Genomic DNA, 13,280 nt, shown 5'->3' with positions numbered 1-13,280 from the left:
TTTAAAAGTTAATATAGGTCTTAATGTTTCTTACCTGGAAGTGGAGAATAACATAAAAATCCAAGGTCCTATCACTTGTTGCTTGAAACTACAGTTACTTATGCCTATGGGCATTAATTTGGCAAATAATATTTCCAAGTCAATTTTTCTATTCTTAATCAAAGGTTACGCACAAACCTATCAATCGAAAACAAAGCTTACTTCATTCCTTGAGATAGAATATATTGACACACCGTTCTCTGTGGCTCCATAAATTATCATGTTCATCAATAACACAGAATGTATCAAACTTAGTAGTATACCTGAATATTTCCTGATATGTTAGAAATGTCATGAGAAAATGGAGAATGATGTCAGATTACAGAGGGTCCTAAAAGCCCTCTAATGAATTTACCACATTTGGTAGAAAATATTAAAAAACTGTAAACTGAAGGAAGAGAAATGACGTTATCAAAAGAATGCTGAATAACATTACTCTGGTAGGGATGTACAAAACAGACTAAGAAAGGAAAAAAGTTGTAGTTGCAGAAACAAAGCATGAGGAAAAGAAGGACAGAACTGATATAAAAGGATTTTGAAGAGAACATTTTAAAAGACTTGGTTACTGATTGAAGGAAGAAGGAAAAGATTGAAACAATTTTCTGAAAAACAGAATAACTAGAAAAGTACCCATGAAAGATGGGAAGAAGAGACGAAGAAAGATTATGACTTTGGTATGAAAATACTGAGTTAGGTTAGATAAAGGCCAAGAAACACAAAACTGATGACCATGACGCAGCACAATGCACGTCAGAGTTTTGTAAAAGGAAAGATTAGCCAAGATCATGCAGATGGAGGTCATGCTAAAAATGAAGAAAACTTTGTGAGGAAAAAATGCTGGAGTGTCAGAGAAAGGAGACCAAAGAAACAGAGAAGGGACTACATTTTAAAAGGAATGATATGATATTAATAGATTCTTTGGGGGGGGGATAAAGGATGTATTTATAATCCCAGGTATTACATTAGAAACCATGATAGTCCATTCTATTAAGGTTTTTATCATTTCAAAGATGAAAGAATAGAAATGCGGATGAGTTATGGAGGAGGAAAATGTGAACATCACTGTATACTTTCTCTTTAGGAAATCATATTAAAATAGGAAATATCCATTTGGTTTTTTATCCTAAAATAAGAAATCATGGGGCCCCTAGGTGGCTCAGTTGGTTAAGTGGCCAACTCTTCATTTCTGCTCAGGTAGTGATCTTGGGGCATGAAACTGAGCTCTGCACTCAGCACAGAGTTTGCTTCAGATTTTCTCCCCCCCTTCTCTATCCCAATCCCCACTCACATACTCTCTCTCTCTCTCAAAAAATAAAATCTTTTTTTTAAAAAAAGAAATCTGAGCAAATAATATTTCTTTAGACAAATATTGTAGCATTATCTTAATGTAGTCTTCAAATAAAATTACTTCACTGTTAAATAATGCATAGTGAAATTTTGTCTGAATTTTAATAAATTATAAACCAATCAAAAGAAATTCCACTACTGGGTATCTACTCAAAGAAGATGAAAACTCTAATTTGAAAAGGTATATGTACCCCTAAGTTTATTGTAGGATTATTTACAATAGCCAAGATATGAAAGCAAACCAAGTGTCCAATGAAAGATGAATGGATAAAGAAAATGTGATATGTATTATGTAATATTACTCAGCCATAAAAAAAATGAGATCTTGCCATTTGCAGCAATAAGGATGGAGCTAGAGAGTATAATGCTAATGTAATAACAAATGCCATGAACTGGTCAAGGAGTAACTGCAAGTGATCACATACCTGTCTACAGTCCTAATGATTCTTATCTCATTAAGCGATAAACTATTTATCAAATTCATACACGTGGAATTGTGATTAATAAAAATTCATTTAGAAGTACTACTAAATTATAGTAGGATGTTATCATTTCATAATGCTTTAATCAAAAGATACTAAAAGGAAAACCATTACTAATATGATGTGGGAATCCAAAAATACATTTTCGCATTTCTGAAAGAGGTCTTGTTCCAGATGAAAAGAGTACAGGAAAGAAATGTATGTATGCGTGGTCTGCTAGAGGTCTGAGTTGTAACCTAAATTATTAATCTTTTTGACTGAAAGTTATTTGTTAAAAAAATTCCTTTTTAGCAGCTAAAGTTAAAGTGTTTTATGTACCAGAGAAAGGGAACGTTATGTATAATTTATAAAAGTTACTCCCATAGTTACTTGCATAGTTATTTCCATACTTAAACAAGTAGCTAAAGACAAAAGTCTTTATCTAAAATTCATAGAGGGAGCTTTCCATTGTGTTAACAATGGAAAAGGTAAATCAAAATTAGATTGGGAGAATGTTGAGCATCTTTTCAGATGTTTATTGGCCCTCTCTATGTCTTCTTGGAAAAACGTCTCTTCAAGTCTTCTGCCCATTTTTTAACTGGATTTTTTTTTCTGTTTTGTTTTGTTATTATTTTTGTTTTTTTTGATATTGAGTTGTATAAGTCTTTATATGTTTTGGATATTAGCCTGTTATCAGATACATGATTTGCAATTACTTTCTCCAATTTGGTAGGTTACCTTTTCATTTTATTGATGGTTTCCTTCACTATGCAGAAGCTTTCTAGTTTGATACAGTCCCTCTTTTGGTTTTGCTACTTTTGCTTCTGATGTCAGATTCAAAAAATCATCACCAAGACCTATGTCAAGGAGCTTACCACCTGTTTTCTTCTAGATTTATGGTTTGGGGTACACTTAAGTCTTTAATACATTATCATTAATTTTTGTGTATGGTATAAGATAGTGGTCCAGTTTCATTCTTTTGCAGGTCCAATTTTCCTAACACTATTGAAGACACTGTCCTTTCCCAATTGTATATTCTTGGCTCCTCTGTCATAAATTAATTGACCATATATACATGGGTTTATTTCTGGGCTCTCTATTCTGTTTCATTGATCTGTGTGTCTTTTTCATGTCAACACCATGCTGTTTTAATTGCTATAGCTTTGTAGTATAGTTTGCAATCAGGGAGTGTGGATACCTCTAGCTTTGATTTTCTTTCTTAAGACTGCTCTGGCTATTAGGGATCTTTTGTAGGTACATACAAATTTTAGGATTATTCTATTTCTATGAAAAATGCTATTGGAATTTTGATAGGGATTCCACTGAGTTTGTGTACTGCTTGGAGTAGCATAGACATTTTAACAATATTAATCTTCTAAATATGGGTATGGAATATCTTTTCATTTATTTGCATTGTCTTCAATGACTTGTAGTTTTTAATATACAGCTCATTTACAACCTTGGTTAAATTTATTCTTAAGTATTTTATACTCTTTAATGCAATTGCAGATAGGAGTTTCTTAATTTCTCTGATAGTTCATAATTAGTATAAAGAAACACAATAGATTTTTATGTGTTGATTTTGTATCTTGCAACTTTACTGAATTCATTATTAACTCTAGCAGCTTTTGATGGAGTCTTCAGGGTTTTCTGTATGTAATAAGTCATCTGCAAATAGTCGCAGCTTTAATTTTTCCTTTCCAATTTAGACGCTTTTTATTTCTTTTTCTTGCATAATTGTTCTGGCTAGGGCTTCCAATACTATGTTAAATAAAAATAGCAAGAGTGGATATCCTTGTCTTATTCCTAATCTTAGGTGAAAAGCTGGTTTCACTGTTGAGTATGTTAACTGTGGGCTTGTCACATATGGCTTTTATTATGTGGAGGTACATTCTCTCTATATCTACTTTGTTGAGAATTTTTTTATCATAAATGGATGTTAAATGTATCAAATGATTTTTTTCATCTACTGAGATGATCATAGGAGTTTTATGGTTCATTTTGTTAATGTGTGTATCACACTGACTGATGTACAGATGTTGAGCCATTCTTGCATCTCTGGAATAAATTCCACTTGATCATGGTGTATGATCCTTTTAATGTACTCTCCAATTAGATTTGCTAAAATTTTGTTGAGGACTTTTTCATGTATATTCATCAGGGATTTTAGCCTGTAATTTTCTTTTAGTGTGTGGCTTTCTTGTCTGTTTTTGGTATCAGAGTAATGCTGACCTTGTACAATGTTTAGAAGAGTTCTTCCCTCTTCTATTTTTTGGAAAAGTTTGAGAAAAACTGGTATTAATTCTTCTTTAAATGTTTAGTAGAATTCACCGGGGATGCTGTCTGGTCCAGGACTTTTGATTTTGGGGAGGTTTTTGATTACCAATTCAATCTTCTTGCTGGTAGTCAGGCTGTTTGAATTTGCTATTTTTATCATCATTTGGGCTTGGTAAGTTGTATATTTATCCATTTCCTCTATGCTGTCCATTGTTGGTGTATAATTGTTCCTAGAAGTCTCTCATGACCCTTTGTGTTTCCTGATATCAGTTGTAACCTCTCTTTCTTTCCTGATTTTATTGATTGGAGCATTCTTTCTTCCTCAGTGAATCTAGCCTAATTTTGATTGATTGATTGATTTTTAGAAGTAGGTATTTTATTTTATTATTTTTAAAAATTTTTTAATTTTTTATTAACATATAATGTATTATTTGTTTCAGGGGTACAGGCCTGTGATTCATCAGTCTTACACAATTCATAGCACTCACCATATCAATTTTGTTTCTTTTCAAAGAGCCAACTTTTAGTTTCATTGATCTTTTCTCTTGTCTTTTTAGTCTCCACATATTTCTACTACAATCTTTATTTCCTTCCATCTACTTACTTTGAATTTCACTTGTTTTCTTTTTCTAGTTCTGAAAGTATAAAGTTAGGTTGTTTATATATGATTTTTATAGGTATGTAAGCATTTATCACTATGAACTTCCCTCTTAAACCTGCATTTGTTGCATCTATAAATTTTGGTATGTTACATTTTCATTTTCATTTGTCTCAGGGTGTTTTTTAATTTCTGTTTTGATATTTTTGCCCATTGGTTGTTCAGTTGCATGCTGTTTAACCTCCAGAAATGTGTCAATTTTGCAGTTTTCTTTGTGTAATTAATTTGTAGTTTCAGGGGCACCTGGGTGGCTCAGTCGGTTAAGCTTCCAGCTCTTGGTTTTGGCTCAGGTCATGATCAGTGTCATGAGATTGAGTCCTGTATCAGGCTCTGCGCTCAGCAGGGGGTCTGCTTGAGATTCTCTCTCTCCCTCTCCCCCCGTCCCTCCCCCCATTCACATGCATGTGCACTCTCTCTCTCTCTCTCAAATAAAGAAATCTTTATAATTTCTGGTTTCATACCATTGTGGTTTGAAAAACTGCTTGATGTGACTTCAATCCTCTTAAATTTATTAGAACTTGTTTTTCAGCCTAACATATGATCTTGGAAAATGTTCTTTGTATATTTGAGAAGATGTATTCTGTTGCTCTTGGATGGAATATCCTGTAAGTATCTGTTAAGTCCATATGTTCTAACATGCTGTTTAAGGCTGATGTTTATTGATTTTCTGTCCTAACGATCTATCCATTGGTATAAATGGGGGTATTAGAGTCTCCTACTATTATGTATTGCTGTCTATTTCTCCCTTTAGGTCTATGAATATTTGCTTTACATATTTATGTGCTCCTATGTTGGGTGCATAAATATTTACAAATGTTATATTCTCTTGTTGGATTGGCCTCTTTGTCATTATGTAATGCCCTTCTTTGTTTTCATTACAGTCTCCATTTATTTTTATTTTTTAAAGATTTTATTTATTTATTTATTTATTTGAGAGAAAGTGAGAGAGAGAGAGAGAGCACGAGCAGGGTGAGGGGCAGGCAGAGGGAGAAGGAGAAGTAGATTCCCCATTGAGCAGGGAGCCCAATGTGGGGCTCAATCCCGGGACTCTGGGATCATGACCTGAGCCAAAGGCAGACACTTAACTGACTGAGCCACCCAGGCGCCTCTATAGTCTCTATTTTAAAGTCTATTTTGTTAAAATAAGTATAGCTACCCCAGTTTTGTTTCCATTTGCATAGAGTATCTTTTTATTAAAGTAATATTATACATTAAATCATACATTAAAATAATATGATTTCATTTTTAGATTGAATTATAAATATGTAATGGTTTAATAACAAAGCTTCTGAATACCTGAAGCATAATTCTATATAGTGGGAGATATTTAACAACTCTCTCACCAATAGCTATAAAAATAACTAGACACATGACATAAAAGATTTCAATAGTACCACCAACCAACTTGACTCCACTGATACTTACAGAACACTACACCCAACAATGACAAATATACTTTGCAAGTGAACATGGTATGGTTACCAGGAGACATATACTGGTCTGGGCCATAAAAACAAGTCACAATAAACAAAAAGTTTGAAGTCATATTCTGACAAAATCAAAAAGCATTAAAATAAAATTAAAATCATGTTCAGGTACTTATTAAAACTCTACATATTTGTAAATCGAACAGAATCCATGGGCCAAAGAAGAAATCACAAAAGAAATCAGAAAATATTTTTAACCTGAAAGAAGATTAAAATACAATATATCAAAATTTGTGAATAGTAACTAAAGTAGTGTTATAGGGAAATTTATAACTTTAAATGCTCACATTAGAAAAGAAAAAAAAGATCTGAAATCAATTATCTGAGTTCCCACTTTAACCATCAAAGAGAGACCCAATTAAATCCATACTAATTAAAAAATAGAAATTAATAAAGAACTAAAAAAAGGGAAAATAGAAAATATAAATGAAATGAAAACTGAGATTTTGAAAATGTCAAGAAAAAGGATAAGCCTTTAGCTAGAATAATCAAGAAAAAAGAGAATTCACAATTTAAATATCAGGAACAACATCTCGGATACCACTACAGCCAGAAATTAAAAGGATAAAGAAATATTATGAACATATTTTTATGCTAATAATTTTTGCAACTCATAACATCTAGAAATCAATCAATATAACTCACCAAAATAAAGAAGAAAACCCATCTAAATATTTAAATACATGCAGAAAAAGTATTTGGCAAAATGCAATCAAATTTAAACTCAACCAAAATTCAATAAAATTTTATCATACATGATAAAAAAAAACCTCTTAGACAACTAGAAAGAAAATGGAATCCATTCAACCCAATTAAGACATCTACAAAAAATCTACAGCTACTACTACTCTCAATAATGAATGGCTCAGTTATCTCTACCTGAATCAGGAATAAGCCATGTCTCAACAATTCTAGTCAACATTATACTAGAGAATTACAATAGGGTAAGAAAATTAAATGTTAGGGAGTATATGAAGCAAATGGTACCATCTTTTTGATCAACGCTAGAGTAGTATTTTATAAAAGTAAAACATATTTTGGTATCATCTCATACCTGTCAAAATGGCTAAAATCAAAAACATAAGAAACAACAAGTGTTGGTGAGAATGTGGAGAAAAAAGAACCCTTGCACACTGTTGGTGGGAATGCAAACTGGTGCAGCCACTGTGGAAAACAATATGGAAGTTCCTCAAAAAATTAAAAACAGAACTACCTTATAATCCAGTAATTGCAGTACCAGGTATTCACCATAAAAATACAGAAACACTTATTCAGAGGGATACATGCCCCCTTATGTTTATTACAGCATTATTTGCAATAGCCAAATAATGGAAGTAACCCAAGTATCCATTCATAGATTAATAAAGAATAATTAATAAAGAACAATAAATATAATGCTATATATATATATATATCTCACATATATATACATACATACACATAAACATATCATGGAATATTATTCAGACAAAAAAGTATGAAATTGCCATTTACAACAACATGGATGGAGCTAGAGTGTATAATGCTAAGCAAAATAAGTCAGTAGAAAGACAATACAATTTCACTCATATGTAGAATTTAAGAAGCAAAACAAATTAGCAAAAGAAAAAAAGACAAAAAAGAGAGAGAGAGACGCACAAATCAAAAAAGAGACTCTTAACTATAGAGAACAAACTGATGGTTACCAAAGGGGACAAGGATGGGGGGGATGGTTGAAATAAGTGAAGGGGATAAAGAGTATACTTATCATGATGAGCACTGAGCAATGCATAGAATTGTTGAATCACTACATTGTACACTTGAAATTAATATAATACTGTATGTTAATAATACTGGAATTAAAATAAAATAAAAAACTTAATAAGAATAAAATAAAATAATTAAATTTTTAAAAAGTAAAACATACTTTTACTTTAAAACCCAGAAATCTAATTCCTGGGTATTTACCCAAGAGTAATGAAAATGTATGTCCATACAGAGACTTGTACACAATTATTCATAGCAACATTATTTATAATAACCGAAAACTGGAAACAATCTAAATGCCCATCAATTACTGAATGGAAAAACAAACTATGCTTTACCCATACTATGAAATACTGCTCAGCAATAAGATACAGCCAAATATAAATATAAAGCAACAACATGAATACATCTCCAAAACATAAATATATCCCTCCCCTTCCATTCACTACCTTCTCTTTCTCTTCAAACTCACAATAATGTATCCTATCTCACTAGAAACTTATGACCTTTCTTCCTATTTTATTGAGAAAACAAAATCATTTACAAGCCCCCACTACCATATCTATTCACCTATCTCTGTCTATACGTATATATTCTGCTTTCTCTCCTGATACTGTAGATGAGGGGATATTAAACTGATGCACAGGGCATTGGAACACACCAACACCCATTCAGTTATGTATTGTCAACTCCTGTTGTTCAGGAGTTGCAACAAAAACCATATGGCCCACAAACATAGAATATTTACTATCAGGCCTTTTACAGAAGGAGTTTGCTGATCCCTGGGACAAATCCACTTTGTCCTAGCAAAGGCCAAACCGTCTACTAGATCTCATCCCTTCTCACTTCTCAAGGGCTCTGCTTCTGTATTTCTTCCATCTCTCATTTTTTCCTTTGTTAATCGTTGTTTTCCACCAAAAATAAACATACTATGATTTTGTCCACCTTAAAAACAAAAACCAGAAACCTCTCAACTCCTATTCCCACCCAGCTATTTCCCTATTCTCTTTTTCTTTTTACAGTTAACAATCTCCAATGGGTTGTTTACATTGGATGCCAATAGTTCCTCCCCTTTTGTTCTCTCTTGAAGTCACTCCAAACAAGCTTTCCTCTTGTCACTCTAAGGAAACTGTCCTTATCATGGACACCAGTGACTTCCCCAGGTTGCTGAATCCGATGACAATATTTAGCCCCAAACTTACTTGATTTACAAGCAGCTTGGCTGATCACTCTATTCACCTAGAAATGCTTTCTCCATTTGGCTCCCAGAAATCTACATCATGCTGGTTGTTACTCATCTTCTCAGTCTCAAGGGTTGAGTTCTTAGATGTCTTCTCTACCTGTACTCCAGTCTCATCACTTTAAAGACCATCTATATTCTGATGTATCTGAAGTTCTTACCTCTGGCCTTGATCCCTCCTAGAAACCCCAGACTTGTATATCCAACTGACTATATGATAACCCTACCTAAAAGATATCTCAGACTTAACATGTGCAAAAAGAAGCTCCTTGTCTGCCCATCTTCTCAAACCTACTTTACACGCAGCTTTTCTCACTAATTTAGTGGAAGCTTCATCTTCCTGGCTTCTCAGCCAGAAAAACCCTTGAAGTCAGCTTTGAGTCTGCTTTCTTAAATCCTACATACAACACATCTATAAGTCTTTTTATCTCTACCATAGCCATCATCTACTTACGAGCATCTCTACTCCCTGGCAATACCGTGATTGTTTTACCTGGACTATTATAGCTTTCTAACTGCTTTCCTTGCTTCCACCCAGGCCCCCTTTTAGTGGGTTCTACACAAAGCAGACAAGGAGGATCTGTTGAAATTTAAAGCAGATCATTTGCAAAAGCCCTCAAGGGCTTCCCATTTCACTCAGAATAAAAGCCAAAATCATCAGAATGCCTAAGAAGATGTTACATGGTCTCCTCACCATTGTTGTCTTTCTGACCTCATCAATTAATCACCCTTTCACTCATTCTGCTCCAGCCACACTGGCCTTGGCATTCCCAAAATATTCCAAGCATGTTCCTGCCTCAGGAACGCTGGCCTTGATGATCACTATCCCAGCTCATTCTTTCCTAGATATCCAGTGATTCATTTCTTCACCTTCATCACATTTTTATCCAATATCACTTCTCTCTGAGCAATTCCTGACAAGCAGGCTGCTGTCCCTGAACTCTCTGTCCCTACGTCATCTTTCCACCCACTCACTGGGCATTAGGATTTTTTTTTTTAATTGAAGTATAGGTGACATACAATGTTATATTAGTTTAAGGTGTACAACATATAATTCAACAATTCTGTACATTGCTCAATGCTCACCATGATTAAATGTAGTCATCACCGGACATCATACCCTGTTATTATAATATTATTGACTATATTGACTATGTTCCCTATGCTGTACTTCTCATCTCCATGACTTATTTGTTCTATAACTGGAAGTTACATCACCATTTTAGAGATTACATATTGTGCTTCTTTGGTGTCTCTTTCTTTCCAAGAAGAACACTCACTGAGTCTTAGTGTTTTTCTTTTGTTTTATCTATTTTGTTAACTACCTATTTGCTATTTACTTTAACTATATGCCCATCTTCTTGAATATTGCTTAGGACATAGTTGGTGCACAATGAGTACTTGCTGAATGAATCAAATGTGTAAAAGTGCTTTATAAACTGTAATGTATAAGTGAAGCATATTATTAACTCCTGAATGTGTAATAAGCACTTTCCACTCATATTTTCAATCCTCCAATTAACCTTTTGAGTATTTTTCCATCCCTATTGACATTTTAACAGAGTATGTTTAAAGAGGTTAGAGCTGTTTGTTGTCTAAATTGTCACAACTAGTAAGCAGAGAGCAGGAATTCAAATCCAGATTTAACTGAAGAGACTGACTTTCAACCATTAAACACGTTTGCTTCATACAACAGTGCTACTGGATGTTAAGTGGATAGTTCAGGACTTCATGACAGAAGTCCTGTAATAGATGGAGATTTACAGAGAAAAGTCCTTCGAGAATATGTCAGGGATTGAAATGTCTCCATTGTACATCTGGAAGCCTGACATTTCAATTTATATCACTGCATAAAAGTACAATATTCCTAATAAGCAAAAAATTAACTATTTGGGGGAAATACAAGATATTTTTGACAAGTCTAAGGATACAAATCCATTTTTTTAGGAGTTTTATTCTCAGTGCAATATATACATAGTTCATTTTCATCCCCTAAAGGAGCTAATCAATGGGTTGTCATTGTTTTCATTCCAGATACATAACCATTAGGATGAAATTTCCCACATTTCTGGTTATTAAGATGTAGATTTGGTCTCTGTGGCTCTTATTAAATATAAACCATCAAATTTCTTATCCAGGTAAAATTGTCATTTTCATTGCTTCTTTCCTGATTGCCTATTCTTTAAAATCTGTATTTCATTTAATTCCTCCAATATGTCAGGAGGGAGATTCGCACAAGGTCTTTTCAATGGAAATAAAAAATCAAATGCTGCAACCAATCAGTGACTAAGAGGTCAGATATACCACAGCCTTACCTACATAATTTCCAGGTGATATTCAGAAAACACACACACACAGGGTAATGGAACATTTTAAAACACTCCAAACAATCAAAATTTGTTGTAACAATGTCCTTATTTTTAAGTTTATTCACTTTATCCATTAGGAGAGATCTTTATTATTTCATGAAGCAAAGACTTTTACACCCCTATACAGACACAATTTTCAAGAAGGGCTGATGCTGTTTCTGTGTGACAGAGCATTAAAAATAACAAATGGGAGAGCATGGATAACCAGCTCTTCTTCTCCCTAGCCACTCCTGATGATAGAGCACACAATAATTGATGTTTAAGAAACTGACATGAAGTCGTGTTTAAAAAGATACATTGTACCACAGATTCCCTGGGGAAGACTATGAGATAGTAGACAATATTATTTAGAAAGATTCCCATCAAAATAGTTTGTGTTTAAGTTTGGCACTGTTGGGGTTTTTAGACTTTAGTTATCTGTGAAAATTCCTTGGTAATAATTATTTCGTGAAAGTCAAAGTAGGATAGTTTAACTGTTTAAAATACCCAAGGATATGAAAAGAAAAAAATGTAGTCTAATTATTGAGTGCATAAACATTGAGAAAATCTAGTTCAAGTTTTGAAGGAAGTCTAAAAACAGATGAGGAAAAGGTTGCCTTCAATTCCAAAAGTCTGTTTTAAAATAGTTGATTTTATAGTTAGTTATGCAAGGACATAACACATTCCCAACATGAGAGAGAAGCACAGAATACTTTACCCAGGGGCACTCTGGCAGCACTTGCGTCTGGGTTGATCCAGAAGGAGAGCCAGGAGAGAACCACTATCAGCAGGGTCGGGGCATAGACACCCATCATGTAAAACCCGACCTGCCTCCTCAGGGTGAAGATGACTTCCACACAGGTGTAGTACCCTTTCAGAAACAAACGTGTTAGAAATAGAAGGGGCTCACTTACCTACAATGGCAAAAACCAATAATGTACCTGTAAATTGTAAGTCACTTCTATTTGAGGCAGTTTCACAAAGTAAATTCCACAGAGAGAGTTTTTTCCTATAAATATATAATTTATTTGGTGTAAAAGGTTGACTTGATGGGACCCGTCTCACCTGACCTTTCACAACTTTATTATGACATTGAGAAATAGATACCACATGCTGCTCCACTAGGTCAGTGTCTCAGCTTTTAAGTCTTTGTTCAGGGAATAGGCAATGAACTTAAACTTTTCATGACCCATGGGCACTCTCAGAACAATTGATCTAAAGGAGTCATATAGGGAGCAGTAAATCAAAGTGGATCAAGTCTAAAAAGAAACATTCCACCACTATGTATTGTCAGTATAATTTTTCGGCTACATGTACCACTTCTTATCTAGAAAACATAGCAGTCTACGATAACTCCTATGCATATTTAAACCTTAAAAAATTAAGCGTATTGGAAGTAAATCTTAGCAAGGATAAGAAATACGTATTTTCCGTCTATAGAGATAAAAGATTATAAAGCGTAGATATCTGATATTCCTCTCAATTCTCTCCCTTCCTTCACTCGAGGCCCTCAAACATGTTTTTTGAAGTAAAGGACTTCATTGTCACAAGCTGAGACAAGTGCAGAAATTGCCTTACAACATAATTCTAGAGATTCCATGACACCAACTAGCCCCCCAAATTAATCACAAATTATGGGCAGCCTCATCATAGCCTTTGCTGACTTGAGAAACAAAA

The 13,280-nt window shown here is 33.8% G+C and overlaps 1 protein-coding gene across 1 annotated transcript in view; it reads right to left on the bottom strand.

The window, feature by feature from the left end:
- GLRB (glycine receptor beta) overlaps positions 1-13,280 on the bottom strand; it is a 94,598-nt gene that overhangs the window by 14,546 nt on the left and 66,772 nt on the right. The window contains exon 8 of the mRNA XM_040626397.1: positions 12,322-12,474. Coding sequence (XP_040482331.1) covers positions 12,322-12,474 — 153 coding nt within the window. The remainder of the gene's footprint in view (positions 1-12,321; positions 12,475-13,280) is intronic.

Source organism: Ursus maritimus, unplaced genomic scaffold (assembly GCF_017311325.1).
Source record: "Ursus maritimus isolate PB19 unplaced genomic scaffold, ASM1731132v1 scaffold_11, whole genome shotgun sequence".
In the NCBI taxonomy this organism is placed as follows: domain Eukaryota; kingdom Metazoa; phylum Chordata; class Mammalia; order Carnivora; family Ursidae; genus Ursus; species Ursus maritimus.
The sequence above is the reverse complement of the archived record's forward strand: the minus strand, read 5'-3'. Positions and strand labels throughout refer to the sequence as shown.